Source organism: Zingiber officinale, chromosome 3B, assembly GCF_018446385.1.
Source record: "Zingiber officinale cultivar Zhangliang chromosome 3B, Zo_v1.1, whole genome shotgun sequence".
Taxonomy (NCBI): domain Eukaryota; kingdom Viridiplantae; phylum Streptophyta; class Magnoliopsida; order Zingiberales; family Zingiberaceae; genus Zingiber; species Zingiber officinale.
In genome coordinates this window covers 53,340,667-53,361,783 of record NC_055991.1, presented here as the reverse complement: position 1 = coordinate 53,361,783, position 21,117 = coordinate 53,340,667, and the positions used below count along the sequence as shown (strand labels likewise).

Genomic DNA, 21,117 nt, shown 5'->3' with positions numbered 1-21,117 from the left:
CCCACTTCCATTCTGGAATCTGAATAGGCTGCAAAACTCCTCCTGGTCTCTGATGTTCTGCCTTGACCCTCTGACAGGTGAGGAAGGTGCTGACATACCGAGCGACGTCTCTCTTCATTCCGGGCCACCAAAAACGCTTCTTCAAGTCCTGGTACATTTTGGTGGAGCTTGGATGCATCGCATAGAGAGTCTTGTGAGCCTCATCTAGAATCTTCCTTCTGAGTTCCTCCTGATCTGGAACACATAATCTGTCGTCAAAATATAGCACCCCGCTAGCTGACACTCTGAACTCTCCGCTTTCTGTTCCTGTTAATTCTTGCTTAATTTTCTGAATTTCAGGATCCTGTTCCTGAGCTGTCTGGATGTCACCAAGCCAGGTAGACTCTAATGTCATAGTAGAGAGCTGTCTGACTATGAGTTCAAGACCGAAATCTATGATCTCTTTCTGTAGGGGCGGTGACATGGCTGCTAGAGATAATAGGGCAGCACTGGACTTTCTGCTAAGGGCGTCTGCTACCCTATTCGCTTTTCCTGGGTGGTAGAGGATATCTATATCGTAGTCCTTGACCAGCTCTAGCCATCTGCGCTGTCGCATATTCAGATCCTTCTGAGTGAAGAAGTACTTCAGACTCTGATGATCTGTATACACTCTGCACTGAGCTCCATACAAGTAATGTCTCCAAATTTTGAGAGCGAACACCACCGCTGCAAGCTCAAGGTCATGAGTAAGGTAATTCTTCTCATATTCCTTGAGTTGTCTGGAGGCATAGGCAATCACCTTACCTTCTTGCATCAGCATTGCTCCTAGTCCTAACTTCGAGGCATCACTATATATATCAAAGTTGTCTGTATTTTCTGGTAGAGTCAGAATAGGTGCACTGGTCAATCTCCTCTTCTCACAGTCCTCTGTCCACTGAAATTTTCTGTTCTTTCTGGTAAGAGCTGTCAGTGGGGAGGCTATCCTGGAGAAATCCTCTACGAATTTTTTGTAATAACCTGCTAATCCCAGAAAGCTTCTGATCTCACTGGCGTTCTTGGGTCCTTTCCAGTTACTCACAGCTTCTATCTTACTGGGGTCTACCATGATACCATCCTTTGAGATGATATGACCCAGGAAGGACACCTGATCTAACCAAAATTCACATTTTGTGAACTTGGCATATAACTGGTTCTGCTGAAGGGTCTGCAATACTATTCTCAGGTGCTCTGCATGTTCTTCCTGAGTTCCTGAATAGATAAGAATGTCATCGATGAATACGATAACGAACTTATCTAAGTATTCTCTGAATACCCTGTTCATGAGGTCCATGAAAGTAGCTGGAGCATTTGTCATGCCAAAGGGCATGACTACGAACTCGTAGTGTCCGTATCTAGTCCTGAATGTTGTCTTGGGTATATCCCCTTCTTTGACCTTCACTTGATGATAACCCGATCTGAGGTCTATCTTAGAGAACACTGCTGCTCCCTTTAGCTGATCAAACAGGTCATCAATTCTGGGAAGAGGATACCTGTTCTTGATGGTGACTTGGTTCAGCGCTCGGTAGTCTATACATAGGCGCATGCTCCCATCCTTCTTCTTCACGAACAATACAGGCGCTCCCCATGGTGAGTGACGAGGCGTATGAAGCCTTTGTCAAGCAGCTCCTGTAGTTGCGCATGAAGTTCCTTCAGTTCTACTGGAGCCATGCGGTATGGTGCTTTGGAAATAGGGTTGGTACCGGGAATGAGCTCTATCTCAAATTCAATCTCCCTGCCTGGTGTTAATCCTGGTAACTCTTCAGGGAAGACTGCTGGGTAGTCACATACGACTCGGACCTCTGCTAGCTGTTGGTCCTTGTCCTGACTGGTATTGACTACATGTGCTAAAAATCCCGTACATCCTGAATCCATTAACCTCTGTGCCTTCATAGCTGAGAGAAACTTCTTGGCCTTTCTCTTGGGTTCTCCGATGAACTCGAACTGTGCTTCTGCTTCGGGTTGGAATGTGACTTTCTGCTTACGGCACTCGATGGAGGCACCGTATTTGATCAAGAAATCCATCCCGAAGATGACATCGTAGTCAGTCATATTTAGCACTATCAGATCACAAAAGAGTTCTCTGTCTACTATAATGACTGGCACTGCTCTGAGCCAGTGTGTGGATGCCATAATTTCTCCTGAAGGTAGCGTCGTCAGAAACTGACTACTGAGTACATCTGGAGGTACTGCTAACTTCTCAGTTAACGCCCTGGATATGTATGAATGGGTTGCCCCAATATCGAATAAGACAGTTGTACTTTGCTGTAAAATACTAATCTGACCTGTAACAACTGTCGAGGCATTTGCTACGTCCTCTCTGGTCAGTGAGTAGATCCTCGCATTAGTCGTAGCTGGAGGGGCTTCTAATCTACCCTGGCTGATGTGGGGACCATCTAAAGCGACCTGCATCTGATGCAACTGTGCTGGCTTGGCTTCATACTGGATCGGCTGTGGTGGAGGAAAGCTGGTCTTGTTCGGACACTGCTTGGCCATGTGCCCTTCTTGTCCGCACTCAAAGCATCCTCGTGTTCCCTTACGACAAACTCCAGGATGGAATTTTCCACAAGTAGCACACTTTGGATAACTGGACTGCTTGCTGGCTGGTCCTCCTTTTGGATAACTCCCTGGTTTGTGCTTGTTGCTGGAATTCCCTTTCCAGTTAGAGTCGTGGGAGCTGTGGCCCTACTGTTTCTGAGTGTCTGAGCCTCCTTGACCTTTCGACTCTGAGAGAACTTGCTTCTGCTGCTTGATACTGTTTTGGTAGTGCTCAGTGGTCAGAGCACTGCTGACTAGTTCTTCAGTGGTTTGCGGCCTATGAACGCCGCCAGCCACGTTTATTGCTATTTCCGGCCTCAGCATCTTGAGCATCAACCGAACTCTTTCTTTTTCTGTGTTGACTAGTTCAGGGCATAAACGAGCCAACCTGTTGAATTTCTTCACGGCTTCCTCAACTGATGGGTTGCCCTGACGAAACTCAGTGAATTCGTCGTAGTGGCGGTTTGTGACCCGCATGTGAAAGAATTCTTCAAAGAACTCCTTCTCGAAGTCTGCCCATGTCATCTGGTTTACTGGGCGCTTCGCTCTGATTCTCTCCCACCACATGTGTGCATCTCCTGTCAAGCACAAGGAGGCGCACTTCACCTTCTCATGTTTTGGCCAGTCCAGAAGCTCCATCGTACTCTCCAGTGTTTTGAACCATGCCTGAGCATCCCATGGTTCACTGGTGCCTGAGAAACTCTCTAGCTTGACTCTTTGCCACTGGATCAGATAGGCTTCTCTTTTTGCCTCTGCTGCTGGGGCTACTGGTGTTGTAGGCTGGACTGGTGGAACCTCTAAGACTACTGGTGTTGCTAAGTTTGGTTCTTGAGTGACTGTGGGGGTATTCTTCTGGTTAGCCTTCAAGGTGGCTATCTCCTGTTGCTGTTCAGCTAGCTGCTGCTGTAACTGAGCCACCAATGCTGTAAGGTCTGGGGGAGGCACTGAACTGCCTGCCTCATGCTGGGGCTCAGTGGCTGGTGCCCTTCTAGCTGGGCGTCCTCATGCCATTCTAGAGACATAGAGGACATACATAACTAATACAATCATAAGGGAGTAACTATTGTTATCATGTCAACTACTATCATGAACAAGCATGCTTTAGTTAAATCTAAACATGAAACAAGAAACATAAAGAGAGTGAGAGATGTTCTTACTTAGAAGTTGTAGGTTCAATGTTAATGTGTGTGTAGGAAGTATGGAAACTGCTTTGATACCACTCTGTAACGACCCACCTCCTACTAACTAGGCTGTGAGGCTGATCGTCACATTATGCTGTGCTAATGCTATTCCATGACTATTATTAAATCTAGATGCGAAAGCTGTACTAATTAAAATTTTGCTAAACTATTGTTTTTCTTGATTCTATGCATACTAAGGGATGTAAACTAACTATTCATAACATGTCTTACTTCCCCCATGGCCAAGGAACTGAACTTAGACATTTTCCCGCTGATATTAGACCTCCCAATCGATCCATTGATCAATTGGAACGTCGGATCGTTCCAGGGATCGATTCAGCAGGCTACTGTATGCGGGACATAGGTTGGATCGATCCAGTGATCGATCCAGCACGCTACTGTGCTCGGGACGATATTCTGGATCGATCGGCTGATCGATCCAGTATGACCAATCGATCCAGTGATCGATCCCAGAACCTTCTATTCGTGACAGAAATTGCTGGATCGATCGGCTAATCGATCCAGAAACCTACTATTCGCGGATCAATTTGCCCGATCGATCAGCTGATCGATTGGGACCCCCCAATCGATCCACCGATCGATTGGAGTTTCTGATTTTGCAGTTAAGCTCTGATTTCAGCACTGTTTCGTGCCTCAATCCTATTGCAAGTTCTAAAATGACTAGAAATCACTCTACCACTAACAAATAACATTCTAACATCATAAAAGAAGTGTTCTAATCATGATCAGGTGCATGGTTAACTAATTCATGGCAATTAACATACTGAAGTGCAAAATACTAAAACACTGAAAAGTTCTAATGTTTAAACAACTTGCTAGAGTTTCCTAAGATCTTCTTTCCAAGTTCCTGCCCACACACATCTTCGTAGCATTGCCCTCCAGCCCCCGCTAGTCCATCTTTCCTTTACCTTTATCTGCAGTATAAGGAAAAAAGTATATGTAAGCTTTCGCTTAGTAAGAAACCATCTACCTCACAAAACATGCAATCGATGCAAATCATGCTTTGAAAACATGTTATTTAAAACATGTATTGATTAGGCTGAAATATGGCATGCTATCATACATAGAAATCAAAGCTAGTCATGGCATACTATCATCTAACATGTGCAACAAAACTGAACATGAACACCAAAGCATGGCATACAAAGCTAACCATAAACTAGCATAGGTATCAATAATAAAAAAAAACTGAACTGAACATAAACTGAGCTAGACTGGAGCTGAATTCAAACTCAACTAACATAACTAATCTTTGTGAGTTTTGAAAAACTAATAATGTAATAGATTAAAGTACATAATCATACTGCTAACGGCCCCGACAACTGTACATGCTATGCGCGCACCCTTAACTAGACCCGGGGTTGCAAATCCCGAATTTAGTAAGGTTTACTAGGTTATCTAAACCTAGGGACCGACTATGGGAGCCCAGCCCAATGGATATCTAATCCTGTACAGTTCCCCTACTAGAAGTAAAATACTGGATCATAGCTAATTAATTTACCTTGCTTTTACTAGGTTATCTGAACCTAGAGGCGACTGTGGGTGCCCACCCATTGGACCGTAGTCCCCTATATGCTGTGGCAAGGCTAACTAAACTATTTAAATGCTTCTATTGCATTTACTGAGCTATTAAAATGCCTAAGTTGCATTTTTCTGTGCTAAATAATTTAATCGAACACTTAGTATGCACTAATTTACAACCTTGTGCCGAAAGTCTACATATTACTAAACTAAAACATGGAATTCACACGGAAGCTACTTATACTACAGGTGAGGGGTTTCTTACCTCCTGTTCGGATTTCCTTACGATTCTAATCGCTAGATTTCCGAAGGAGACGATCCTTTCGACGATCTTCTCGCGTCTATACGTTCTTCTCGCGGAGAGGAACGTCCTCGTGTCAGAGATGTCCTCGGAAGGTGTCCTTGAAACCCTAGGAAAGGAACCCTAGGCTCCTTCTTGTGGTTGGCGCCGAGAGCAGGAGAAGAGAAGGGGAGTCGGCGGTGAGGGTTTGAGGAGAGAAAAGCTACGATCCCAAAATAACTGTTCACTTAATTCCTCCCTATTTATATTAAAGGATTAATTCGCACAACTCTAATATAAATTTAATTGCCTCCCTTTCCTTTCAGCACGGCCCTGCTGGGTTCAACTGGTTACTAAAATTATCCGTAAACTATAGGTCTCGGGTTCAATTCCCGCTTAGGCCGTTTCCGTTTTCTATTTGTTTTTTGCTACTTCCGCTACTCTAAAAATTCTGTAAAAATATCCTAAAATTTCAGAAAAATCATAAAATATTTCTAGAATAGTTTTGAGAATTTTTGGGCGTTACACAAAGTCTGCGGATGAGTACGCTGGTGGACGAGAAGGGACACGCGGCAATTCCGAGGGACGAGAAGCCGGAGGGAAGCACGCTCGAGAAGATCGGAAGATGGGTTCGGGTGAGCCCTATTCCGGATGTCAGAGATCACCCAAGCAAGCGGAACCGGAGCAGAAAGACCCGGACCAGAGGCGAGCTGAACCGGAGAAGAGAGCACGAACCAAAAGTCAATTGGGTTGACTTTTGGCTCCGGGGCGCCCGGAACCCTTTCGGGCGCCCGGAAGTGACTTTTTCACAGGATCGAGCTTTAACTCGATCTAACCGTTGGGGGATAAATTTTATCCCCCCCCAGGGCGTCCGGAACCCTTCCAAGCGCCCCGACCAAGGCTATAAATATAGCCTTGGTCCAGAAGCTTTTCAACAATCACGATCATTCTATTTCCAAACACTTGTATGCTTTAGTTGTAGTTAAGCTTCTGTTTTCTGTGCCTAAACGCTGTAAGAGGCTTCTCCGCCTGAAGGAGTTTTTGAGCTTAATCTTCCTTGGATTAACAACCACATCGGTTGTAACCAAGTAAACATCTGGTGCCTCGTCTTTTCTTTTATGCTTCTATTTATCTGCTTAATTCATTTTACAAGTGTTAGCTTAATCGTTCGAGGAAGGGTTGTCTGTTTTTAATTGACAGGTTATTTACCAACCCTTCTAGCCGGCTCAACAGTCCTACATATAGCTCCTACTGTATTAGTTAAATACAATCATGCACACAAAATAAAATGCCCTTGACATGTCCAAGGGTCCAATCACACACAATAACCATAAGCCATAATAGTTAGAGCCTGCAACCACAGAGTTAGCATATCCTACTACTATCGTGCCTAAATTATATATGACATGTGCATAATTAAACTAAAAACTAAACACACAGAGGCAACCCCTAATTCTGATATCAATTAGGGGTTCCTGTTGGGACTTTCAAGCTGTAAAAATCACTTTTTGCGTTGCGGAAACCCCGAAGTCCCATACCACCGGATCCGTGCGAAGATTAAAAGAACAAAAATTTCATGTACATGTTTTCTAACCTAGATCTACACTAGATCTACATGTTAAAGAGTTTATACCTTTGATGCGAAGCCCTTCGCTTATCCCGCTCGTCCAAGGTTCGCCGGATCTCAAGGGTGTTAAGTGAACACCCCTCTATGTGTATCCACACGAACAAAAAGGTGGAGAAGAAACCTTAGAGTGTGCTAGCACTCATGGAGGTTTCGGCCAAGGAGGAGGAGAGGGAGAAAGATGAGAGGAGGAAGAAGATGGCTTGAATGACAAATTCATTCACACAATGTAACCCCCTACAAAAGTGGTCGGCCACTTATTACATGGAGGGTTTTAAACCTCCATGGGATATCAAGAGTCAAGACACTTGATCTCCCTCATGAGGTGGCACTTGGTCAAGACAATATTGACCAAATAAAGAAGCCTTGATGATGTGGCACATCATCAATGGTCGGCCCTGTGCCAAGTCACAATGACATGGCATTTGGTCAAGTCAAGGTCAAGTCAAACTTGAGTCTTCATCTTCCCTCTCAAGTCAAGTCAAACTTAACTTAAATTCTCCCATGGTTGATCAAATCTAACCATTGATTCAAGTCAATTTGATTTAATGAATCTCTATTCATTAAATTAAATTGATTCAATGAGTCATAATCTAAATTAGACTCATTGGACACATGAATCAAATTGAGTCCAACTCAATTAGTCTAATTTGGATTACTCTTAATCCAATTTGGTTCATAATATGAACCTAATCCTGTTGGTTCATCAAATGAACCTAATCTCCATCTAATTGCCCTTTGTGTGTGACCCTATAGGTTCTTGTAACATTAGCAATACTCCTAAACCCATTTAGAAGCATAAGTAATGAGCGGTATCTAGCAACACATCATTACTACCCAAGTTACAAGAATGTTGAGATCTAACATCACCTTGTGACTACTAATTGTGACTCTTCACAATATATGACAATGTCCTTCTATCCTTGACATCTAGATTGATCAATGTGAGGCATAGATCGTGTCATCCTCTAATCAATCTAAATCTTGAACTCCAAGTAGGCTCACTATAATCAAATGAGCTCAATATCTCATATTGACTCATTTGGGCATGGCCATGCACTTAGTGGTTTCACTCTATCAAGAATAACAATGTCACTCCCCTCATATAGGAGGGATAGATCTCATCTACATCACTCACATCCCTCCGCATAATTTGTTACATACCCAGTAATCGCCTTTATAGTCCACCCAGTTATGGGTGACGTTTGACGAAGCCAAAGTATGCAACTCCTTATATAGGGATCCATGGTGACTTCAGGTCCAAGGACTCATAGTCATACTAATAGCCACATGAGAAAGTATATGACACTCATATAACGATCCATGATACTTTCTCATGGCGGGTCATTCAGTATACATTCTCCAATGCATACCCATGTGCCAACTTGATATCTCTATATCCATGACTTGTGAGATCATGTCATTGAGTTGACCTACATGCTAATCTCGTCGCATTAACATTGTCCCTGAATGTTAATACTTGACTAGGAATGATTAAGAGTAGTGTTCTCTATATCATCTCACTATCGATTCAACTAATCGATTGATATAGATAAGAACCTTCTACTCAAGGACGCTATTATACTTAGTTATTTGGCACCAATACAAGTAAGTATAATAACCAAAACAAATGCCTTTATATACATAGGAATATGATACAATGAGCCCATACAACAATCATCATATGATTGGCTCTAGGGCTCTAACTAATAGTTCCACTGTATAAAAATTTTATACAAGTGTCGAGCCTTTCCTAACAACCTATTGTGTTCTTTAGAAATTAAATTAGAAATCACAAACGGAAATTAACATTATTGATTCCAAATTTAACTTATCTATTCTTAATGGTTTAGACTTGGATCACAAACGATGCTTAACATTATTAATCCAAATCCACATACATTATAAATTCAATTAAATATTAATTTCAGAAATCGACTTCCAGGTTAAACATGGCGAGGCACTAGGCCTTCTTGGATATGGGAGCAACCACCACTTCGTAGACAAAGCCTTTTAATGAAATCTAATATTTAATTTCCTTATATAACTCTAGGTTTAACCAAAAAGAATAATTGAATCACAAATTTGAAAAATAACAAAAAAAGCACAAACTCGAATATCTAATCCGAAAATCTAGAATCATATGTCACTTGTGTTTGGAATTCATACAAAGAAAAACTAGTATGATGCGGAAAATAATTCTAGTTATACCTTTCTTTGTTTGCAATGACCTTTTCATCTTCTACCATATTCCTCTTCTTATCTCAGACGTTGTGTGGGCAACGATCTACCGAGATGAGAACCACCCAAGCCCTTCTTCTTCCTCACCAAGTTTCGGCCACCAAAACTTCTCCAAGGATGTAGAGGTTCAACCACCACCACCAAGCTCCAAGGGATGCAAGAAACAAAGCCTCCTTTCTCTCCTTCTTCTCCAAGCAATATCCGACCACCTTCCAAGCTCCAAAGGATGAAGAGTTTCGGCCAAGGAGAAGAAAGAAAAAGGAGAAGGGACAACTAGAAGGGCCGACCACACCACCAAGGAAAAGAGGAGGAGAATAGAATAGAGTTCTTAGCCATAAAGGCACCCCTACCCCTTCTTTTATAATCCTTGGTCTTGGAAAATAAGAAAAAGTTAAATAAAAAACTTCCTTATTACTTTGCCATGAAAAGGAAAATTTAATTAATTAAAACTTATTTCCTTTTCTTAAAACAATATGGCGGGCCACCTCATAATCCCAAACAAGGAAAGTTTTAACAAGAATTAAAACTTCCTAATTTGTTTCCGGAAATTTTAAAATAAAAATCTCTCTAATAATTTATCCCTTCATGGTTGGTTATAAAAGGAAATATATAAATTAAAATTTCTCTATTAAAACATGTGGATGATTTCAAAAAAGGAAAGTTATCTTTAAAATTAAAATCTCCTTACAATCTACAAATAAGGAAAGATATCAAATCTTTTCTTAATCTTTTGTAGAAACTTATAAAAGGAAATATTTAATTTTAAACTCTCTTTTTAAATCATGAACATGGTTACAGAAAAGGAAAGTTTTATCAAAATTAAAATCTTCCTTTAAATCTACAAATAAGGAAAGATATCAAATCTTTTCTCAATCTTTTATAGAAAGCTATAAAAGGAAAGATTAAAATTTTAAACTCTCTTTTAAAACCATGGAATCCACATAAGAAAATTTTAAAAATAAAAATCCTTTTAATTTTCATAGGGTCGACCACACCATGCTTGGGCTCCAAGCATTGGCTGGCCACCTACTTGGCTCATCCTATTGGTCTTGGCCGGCCCCTAGCTTGAGTTCTAAGCTAGCTTGGTCGGCCCCATTAGAATGGGTATAAAGGTGGGTATAATACTTTATAAATAAGAGGTTACGATAGGGACCGGGAGGAGGAATTGGTTTTGGTCTCCCGATGAAATTAAACTTCCTGTGTTCGCCCCAAACACCCAACTTAATTTCATCAATAATAATTCATACCATTAAAGAATTATTATTGAACTACCGCACCAATCTCAAATTATGTTTTGAGCTCCTTCTTATTATGAGTGTGTTAATCTTCCTGTGTTTAAGATGTCGAATGTCCACTAATTAAATGAGTTACTGACAACTCACTTTAATTAATTTCTTAGTCCAAGAGTAGTACCACTCAACCTTATTGTCATGTCGGACTAAGTCCACCTGCAAGATTTAACATGACAATCCTTATGAACTCCTCTTGGGGACATTATCAACCTAGATTACTATGACACAGTTTCCTTCTATAATCAACAACACACACTATAAGTAATATCATTTCCCAACTTATCAGGCCTATTGATTTATCGAGTTAAATCTCACCATTTGATAAGTCAAAGAAATAAATACAAAATATATGTGCTTGTTATTATATTAGGATTAATAGCACACACTTCCATAATAACTAAGGTCTTGTTCTTTTATTAAGTCAGTATAAAAAAACTTACCTTAAATGGTCATGCTCAATACACTCAGAGTGTACTAGTGTAATTTATCAGTCAAGATAAACTAATACCTAATTACACTACGACTATTCCAATGGTTTGTTCCTTTCCATCTCAGTCGTGAGCTACTGTTTATAATTTATAAGGAATTGATAACATAATCTTCTGTGTGTGACACCACACACCATGTTATCTACAATATAAATTAATCGAACAACTATACTTAACTTATAAATGTAGATATTTGACCAATATATTTCTTATTTCTAAATAAATGTTTATACAAAAAGCTAGACTTTTAGTATACATTCCAACAGCTTTAGCTCCCAGCTTACTCCACCTAGTCTCAATTCACTTAGCTTCCAGGTATGACTTTATTTTTTGGTTTCTAACCAAGACTTAGCTTCTACCTGACTCTTAATCAGGACTTCAAATGCCTAGCTCCACTATGACTTAGTCACTGCTTGATTCCCAACTAGGTTTTACTTGCCTAGTTTCACTAGAACTTTGTCACTTGTCAAATAACTTGTTTTGACATACTTGACACAACTTGTTGGATTATAACAAATTTAATTTTAACTTTAGTCATACATCAAAACTCTAAATTACATATTAGGCTCCCAACACCAATCCTCTTTAACCATCCTACATCATACAAAACTCATTCGGTGCACCTTTTCAATTATTTAAAATGGAATATAACCTCATTATGGATTAGAACCCCATATGGATACCATTTTTATATAATACAAATTTTGTATTTTTGTTTACGTAAAAAGATATATTTTGATAAAAAAAACATTGTCATATTTTGGATGCCCTAAGTTAAAGGCATTTGCTTAGGCTCGAGCTTATTCTAGCTCAAAGTTAACTTAGTCAGAATTGAAAAATAGAATTGAGCTCTGTTAGCTCAAAGTTAACTTAGTCAGAATTGTTATTATATATTAACTATCGGACTTATGAAATATTATCTATCGTTCATGACACAAAACGTCAAAAAGGAATATGAGGTTGTTGGGTTGAAGGACCCATAATATGCTTACCTAGCAAGCTGACTGAATCCCTCCTATAACCTGATCGACAATCGCTTACAAGGGTAATCCGATTTGATTTACGGAGTGTGGTTGGGGACTCGTCCCTCACTCGGCCTATCTATTAAGCCACAGAGTTCGATCGGACCGGGTGTCCAATCTATCCGATCAGATCGTAGTTTCGATCTGCTGAATTACTCAGCCTAACTAGTTAATCGTGCAATCATCGAGTGACAAAGAAGACTTGGCTCTGGAAGGTGTTACCTTGTCTATAGTTATTCATCAATACTGAGGGACTCGATGTCCTACCGGCCCAATTGTCTGAGTGGATAACCTCTCAGTTGTGATGATCAATTGTGTTGGCTTCAAGGGTTGACCCCTCATTGACTTTGATCCCCATATCAACCGGTCTCCTAGACTTTGACCCGACTCAGGGGGCCCCACCTTATTCGTTGTATTAGTTAACATTATCCGCTCTTCGAAATGACAGATTCTAAAAATACCATCAACCATTAAGATAAATCAAAAGGTACTCATAGAATTCATCCATACAACCAGATTTCTTAGCCCCGTTTCTCATGCGAAGAAAAATCTCCTACAATGTGATATAGCTGAGGCTCAAATTTTAGATCCCTTGACAATTACACTTTTTAGATGGCACCAGATATCCAGTTTTTCGAATTAACTAAATTTGGCGTGATCAATCCGGCCTCACAAAAGTTTTTCACCGACCACTAAGGTAAATTGGGAAACACTAATGGAGCCTCATCCAAACGGTAAGCATTCTTAGGTCTGCTTCTCACTAGAGGGAAAATCTCCTGAAATATGCTACAGCTAAGATTCGAATATTAAATTCTTTGGTCTAACTATTGCTCTGTTAGTTTAGGATGATGATTGACATTGAGTTTGATTATTAGTGTGTGCTAGAACATAATGGTTTAAATTATAGTTATCAATATAATAAATTTTTTTAATAAAAAATAAAAAATATTAAAGTTTTTATAAACATTTAATCAATTTTTTTAAAAAAAATAAAATTTTTATTATTTATTATTTAATTAAAAAACAATTTAGTTGATTTGTAAAATTCATAATAAAAATCAAACCGATTTAATTATAATAATTAATATTTTTTTAAAAAAAATAAACTTTCGAATAAATAAATTGGACTAAAATTTTAAATAAAAATAGATTGAATCAAATCTCGTACATACATGTAAACAAAATATATGAATTTGATTTTTGTTATAAATAGAAAAAGAAATATGGAAAATCTAGTGTCAATCAAAAATAATTACTTTATTGGTAATTTTCATCCTTAATTGATTTCTACCGCAATCAATCAATATGTACGTATATATGATTGGTAAGGAGATTTTCATCCTTAATTGATTTCTCAACATTAGTGTATATATATGTGTATTTTTTTCATCATTAGTACAAATCTTTGATATAGTTCCGAATTTAATTGTGTTGGTGCTTCGTTCTTAGACGATGATGCCAATAAGGAAGAGGAAGACGAGCATGGGCCGACAAAAGATCGAGATTAAGCGGATCGAGAGCGAGGAGGCACGTCAAGTGTGCTTCTCCAAGCGCCGCGCCGGACTCTTCAAGAAGGCCAACGAGCTCTCCGTCCTCTGCGGGGCTCACCTTGCCGTCATCGTCTTCTCCCCCGCCGGCAAACCCTTCTCCTTTGGCCACCCCTCGGTCGACTCTGTTCTTGACCGCTTCCTACCCTCGTCGGCCCACCCTACTCCTCCTCCTCCTCGTCCTCCTCCTCTCTCGTTCCACGACCCCCGTGTGATGACCGTCGCTGCCGCCTCGCTGGTCCCCGAGCTCGACCGGCAGTACGTGGAGCTGGCTGAGCGATTGGAGGGAGAGCGGCGGAGGAAAGAGGTGCTGGAGGCCGCGCTTCTAGCGCAAAGGGGTGACTTTGCCAGGCTCATGCAGTCCAGCTTGGAGGAGCTGGGCATGGCGGAGTTGGAGAGACTGCAGGCCGCGCTAGATAGGCTGCGTTGGGACGCAGGGAGGAGGGTGGACCAGCTGCTGACCGAGGCGCAGATCAGGAAACTAATGTTGGCCGGCGATGTTGGCAGTGTCGGCGGTGGAGCATATCTTGGTGGAGGATTCATTGCTGCGGCGGCGCCGCCGCCGCAGGGTGGCAATAATATTGATATGCAGGCGATTCCTGCGCCGGGTCAGGCTCCGGCTGGATTTGGTTATGGCTACGGATCTTCTAGTTAAGAATAGTTGTGTGGTTTAATTATTTAAGACCAAACAGTCAGTTAATGCTAATTTCAATAAAAGCCAATCAAGTTATATCTCGTTTATTGAGTAATAAATTTTAATCAAAGATTGATGCTCACGTCTCACGTATTTGATTTTGACTAAGTTAGCTCATGTTATTAATTTTTTTTTATTTTGTTTAATAATTCTAATGATTTATAAATCAACTTACAATGTATTTTTTTTAGAAAAAAAAATCTTCTTGAAAAGGTAATATTTTTTCTTCAAAAATGTCAGCTAACTACTTCTAAATATTTAAAAATACTATCAATTTTTTTTTCTAAATTACCATTTAAATTAATCAATTATTCAAGAAGAAAGATATTTTCATAATAAAATTATTTTGAACAAATTTTGATATTAATGGAACTTAAGCGACTAAAAATTTTTCATTCCAAAATTCGTCTTACCAATTTGGTAATGAATTTGAAGACGAAATTAGCGATGAATAATAATTTTGTCGATTATATTTTTGTCATCAAATTAGTTGTCATTTCTGTAACAAAAATAATATTCTTTGCAAATTATAATACCCGTCATAAAATAACTCTTGGAAGGAATATTATTTTTGTTGTAAAATTTACAATAAATTTGACGACGAAAATAATATTTAAAAAAATTATGATATATGATAAATTAATTTTTATCCCAAATTTATAATAAATTAACCAAAAAATAATAATATAAAAAATAAATGTGATTTATGATTGATGCGCACGTCTCACGTATTTGATTTTGATGAATTTAGCTCATTGTATTATTTTTTTTAATTTTGTTTAATAATTTTAATGATTTATAAATCAACTTACAGTGTATTTTTTTCAAAAAAATTCTTAAAAAGGTAATATTGTTTACTTCTAAAATGTCAGTTAACTACTGTCTAAATATTTAAAAATACTATCAATTTCTTTTCTAAATTATCATTTAAATTAAACAATTATTCATGAAGAAATCTATTTTGATAATAAAATAATTTTAAACAAATTTTGATATTAATGGAACTTAATCAGTATATTTTTTTAAAAAAAATATTCAAGGATATTTTATAATTTTTTATACTTATATATATTTATTTATCTATTTATGGTAATCTTAATATTATTAGTCTTCTTTTGATACTAAATTAAATCAAATTCCAACCTATCAATTTTTATCATCATTATTGGTATATATTGATTTATTTATTCATATTTAATATTCTCCATTAATAAAAATATAATTCTCAAATTTACTATTTAAGATTAAATACTAAATGTAATCGTTGACATGTTACCCTTCCATTCCTAGCTAGTTTGTTCATCCAAATAGTATTGTCACTCGGAGATGGTCGTCGTACTTAACTTTTCACATTTAAAATTACTTTATTTGTCATCCATTCCCTTCCTAAGCAACTTCTTTAGTTTCCTAGCTCCTTATATCTCAAATATACTAAGTTCGTCGGTTTTACTTTCTGTATCATCCTTCTTGCTCGCTTGTCTCTTTTATTATGATTTTACTATCTCTTATGCTTCTGGTCTTTTTTTAGTTCCTTGGATGTCTCATATTATTTTTTACCGTACTTAACTGGATCTTGATGTCATCGAGTGCTTGTATTAGGAGTCCACTATGCTTCCGCTGTATCACTATTATTAACCATGGTATGTCACGTATCCTCTTGCCCTCTTCCTTCCTAAGCATATTTATGGTATCTGACTAATTGTTAAATCTAAATCGATCAAGCCTCTAATTGACTTTGTAGGTTGCACTAATTTTCTGTAAATTAATACAATCCACATTGTCACTTGATATGGAGAAGCCAAATCATTACGTTGTGTTTAACCTAATTAGGGAATAGCAACCAAATTTAACATTTTCTATGACTCTCAACCTCAAATAGATTACACCAAGATAACCTATGACTAAATTAAATTTACCAGCTCTAATTTTGATAAACAAATAAAGAATAAATTAAATTGGAAAGGGTCTAAACAAATCTAATTTCTTGTGATGTAAAATTTAACTAACAAGTATATCCAAATAAATAGATAAGATAATAACGAGAGGTATATACTAATTTTTTTTATAATTCAGAGATATCTTTCGACTTCTCTGTTGGAGAAGGAAGGTGAGAAGGTACCTCTTCCCCTTCCTCTTCCAATCCAATCACCTTCCTCCATAAATGAAGGAAGGGGAAGAGACCTTCTACACCTATATATAAGGTCGTCCAAGCAACCTAAAGTGAGATGAACACAAGAGAGAAAGGAAGAGGGGACTTGTTATGTGTGAGATTTTGGGTAAAGTTAAAGAGAATGGGTTCGTCCCATATGAAAGGTCTCTGTGCAAGGTTCGTCCATATACACAAGATTGAAAGAGGCATGAAGAACATTCAAGATTGGTTTGTCCAATCTCACAAGAGGGATTTGGTTTGTGAACCATAAAGAGCTTTCCGATTTTATGATCATTCTTCCATCAGCAAGTCTTACCGGTGTCGATTGCAGACCTGCGGGAGATCGCTGTAAGTGTTTACAATTTTCGTATTTACTGTTTTTCATGCTTGGAACTGTCAATAATGGTATCAGAGCGATGTCTAAGCATGAAATAATCTCTTCGTCGAAATGAAAATCTCTTTACTGAAATCGCTGCAAGATCGCGACTGGGTTGCGATCTGCCGTAGTTGTCGAGCCCCGAGAAGTTGATAGCTATCATCATCCATGGTCGGAGAGTGCCGGTAACCATGTCGGGAGGCTGACAATCGAAGGTAACGACAATCGCGTTCGTCGCGACAGAGAAGAGAAGAAGCTGTGCAATCGATTAAACTAACGAAGCACAGTGAATCTGTGTAATCGATTGGAGTAATCGATTCAAATATATTTTTTTATCGATTAAGATAATCGATTAAACGAAGAGGAACAGTATTAATTACTGTTCATCCGTCAACACCATTTGAAAATGATTGTTTTAATCAATTAAGATTTCATGCATGAACAGTATATTATGCTAATCATGCGTGAACCGATTTCTCACTAGTTAATCAATTGAAATTGATTAATCAAAGTTTGATTAATTGAAAATTGAACTTGACCAACTTGTCCAATCAAACCCAGGTCTATTTTTAAATCATTAGTTGATTTAAGCAGACCAATTTGATTCAATGATACTTAGATCTGGTTCAAATCATTTATTGGTTTAACCAGTTTGTTTTATTATTGAATTAATTGGGATGATTTTGAATACATAAGTTGGTTTAACCAAAATGATTAGATTTGTTCTAATGTGTCAGACTTAATCCAATAACCATTGGATTGATCAAATGAACCTGAGTTTGATCAATAAGTCTGAGATTGACTTAAATGAGCTTAGATTAACAGAACATAGGTAAGAAATCCCAGTCCAGTTAGATTAGTTATAATGAGGACATTGGACATAGCTCAGGATATGGATTCCCGATCAACCGATCAAATGGATCAGTCGATTTAGACTCCTGTAAATCAAAAAGATGTGTTTTTCTTGATTAATAATGTTGGTTCCATGCCTAAATAAATTAAATAAAGTCAGTTTTGTACTGGTTAGTTGGTTTTGTACTAACTTATTTAATTTGAATTTAAAGTTGGCACGGATGATTACCAATTTTGGAAACTCGAATAAGAAGAGTTTCCAATCCTGGATAATTACAGGATCTAGGCGTTGATTTATTCACTGTCGAAGAATCCTAAGGTGGTAGCACACCAGATATGGAGGCTCTCCGAAGGGAGAACCTTATATGCACAGTTGTGTGTGGAGATACTTTACCATAAGTTCCTAGAGGAAGATCTTGAAGAATTTGAGAAGGATCCAGAGGAGGATCCTGAAAAATCTAAAGAGGATTCCGAAGAAATTTGAATGATAGATCAAATTGAAAATCTTGAAATTGTTCTATCTGAGATTGCCACTGTTGGGATTTTCGAGCCGCAAAAACCGCTTTTTACGTTGCGAAAACCTCGAAATCCCATTCCACCGGATCCGTGCGAAGAAAATAATTTCAAAAACTTTACGTGTACGAGTTTCTAAACCTAGATCTACTCTAGATCTACATGGTAGAGAGATTACCCTTGATGCGAATCCCTTCGCAAATCCCGCTCGTCCAACGTTCGCTGGATCTCAAGGTTGTCAAGTGTATAACCCTCTATGTGTATCCACACGAACAAATCAATAGAGAGAACCTCTAAAGATGTGCTAGCAACCTTAGAGGATCAGCAATGGTGGAGGAGAGGGAGAGAAGAAAGGTAGAGAGGAAGAAGATGGAGTTACAAAAACCAAAATGAAACTCACACACAACCATAAAGTTGTCGGCCACTACAAAGCCTTTTAAACCTCTATGGGATATCAAGAGTCACAACTTTTGATCTCCCTCATGAGGTGGCACATACATGTGCTAGCCTTGATGATGTGGCACATCATCATTAGTCCACTTAATGCCAACTCACAAATGAGGTGGCAATGGTCAAGTCAAACTTGACCTTTCATCTTCCTCTCAAGTCAAGTCAAACTTGACCACTTCTCTCCCATGGTTGATCAAATCTAACCATTGGTTCAAGTCAATTTTTAATTTAATGAATTTCTATTCATTGAATTAAATTGGCTCAATGAGTCTAAGTCCAAATTAGACTCATTTAACACATGAACCAAATTGAGTCCAACTCAATTAGTTTACTTTGGATTACTCTTAATCCAATTTGGTTCATCATATGAACCTAATCCTCTAGGTACATAAAATGAACCTAATCTCCATCTAATTGCCCTTTGTGTGTGACTCTATAGGTTCTTGTAATATTGGAAATGCTCCTAAACCCATTTAGAAGCATAAGTAATGAGCGGTATCTAGCAACACATCATTACTACCCAAGTTACAAGAATGTTGAGATCCAACATCACCTTGTGACTACTAATTGTGACCCCTCACAATATATGACAAGTGTCCTTCTATCCTAGACATCTAGATTGATCAATATAAGGCATAGACCGTGTCATCCTCTAATCAATCTAAATCTTGAATACCAAGTAGACTCACTCAATCAAATGAGCTCAACATCTCATATTGACTCATTTGGGCATGGTCATGCACTTAGTGGTCTCACTCTATCAAGAATAATGATGTCACTCCCGTCATATAGGAGGGATAGATCCCATCTACATCACTCACATCCCTCCGTAAAATTTATTACATGCCCAGTGTTCCGGATATGAGAATGGCATGGGAGGAATTAATGGGAGGTCAAAGGGCGTTTTGGTCTTTTGGGCTCATTAAGGGTTTGGAGTGCTTTTAAGCACTGTTCACAGAGAGAGAAGAGGAGGAGGGGTTCGTGATTTTGGGCCGCCGCCAACCATCAAGGAGATTTTTTCTCCTTCTCCAGCTCTCCGCCGGCGCCGACGAAGCCGCCGGCGCTCCCTTCTTCTCCTCCTCTCCCCCCTCGCCGGCAGCCTCCGCGCGCACAGCGCCCCCCTCGCCGGCAGCCTCCGCGCGCACAGCAGCCCCCTCGCCGGCAGCCTCCGCGCGCACAGCGCCCCCCTCGCCGGCAGCCTCCGCGCGCACAGCGCCCCCCTCGCCGGCAGCCTCCGCGCGCAGAGCAGCCCTCCTCCGGCACTTACCGGCAGTCCTGGTGCCGACTTTGCCTAGTGTTCCGGCCTACGCGCCGTTGTCACATTCCGGCCTGCGAGCCGATGTCGTACGCCGGTCGTGTCGCCGTTGTATTCCGATTGTGTGTCACCTTTCAGACCCATGCCACATTCGGCTCCGCGTTGTCACCTCCGGACCCAGCTCCTCTTCGGTCGGTTCAGAGGCATCCACCCTTCCGGGTCACGACGACTCGGTCAGTTTCACGACCAGCTCACTCATCCATCCGAGGGCGCCCCCCTGGGCCAGGGTACGTTCTCGTACCTTCTTTGCATTTATTTCAATATTCTATTATTATCCGGATATTTATGCATTTGTGGAATTCGCCTCGAGCACCGAGGTACCAGAGACCGGGGGGACCCGGTCGCTGGATACAGGTACAGTTGACCGGAGGAGGACTTTTGACGATCTGGTCAACGTAGCGGACAGATCATCGACTGGGTCATGAGGATGCGGTCAACCTTCCAGACACGTCACACCGGCAGGTTCGTCTTCTCAGCTTCTAGACAGGATCACCCAGTAATCGCCTTTATAGTCCATCCAGTTACGGGTGACGTTTGACGAAGACAAAGTATGTAACTCCTTATGTAGGGAACCATGGTGACTTCAGATCCAAGGACTAATAGTCATACTAATAGCCACATGAGAAAGTATATGACAATCATATAACGATCCATGATACTTTCTCATGGTGGGTCATTCAGTATACATTCTCCAATGCATACCCATGTGTCAACTTGATATCTCCATATCCATGACTTGTGAGATCAAGTCATCGAGTTGACCTACATGCTAGTCTCGTCGCATTAACATTGTCGCTGAATGTTAATAATTGACTAGGAATGATTAAGAGTAGTGTTCCCTATATCATCTCAATATCGATTCAACCAATCGATTGATATAGGTAAGAACCTTCTACTCAAGGACGCTATTATACTTAGTTATTTGGCACCAATACAAGTAAGCATAATAACCATAAACAAATGCCTTTATATACATAAGAATATGATACAACGAATCC

General features: G+C 39.5%; 1 protein-coding gene across 1 annotated transcript; it reads left to right on the top strand.

The window, feature by feature from the left end:
* Nucleotides 1–13,675: 13,675 nt before the first annotated feature.
* LOC122054894 (agamous-like MADS-box protein AGL61) lies at nt 13,676–14,425 on the top strand. Its single transcript, XM_042616314.1, has one exon. The coding sequence runs from the start codon at nt 13,676–13,678 to the stop codon at nt 14,423–14,425; it is 750 nt and encodes a 249-aa protein (XP_042472248.1).
* The last annotated feature ends 6,692 nt before the right edge of the window (nt 14,426–21,117 follow it).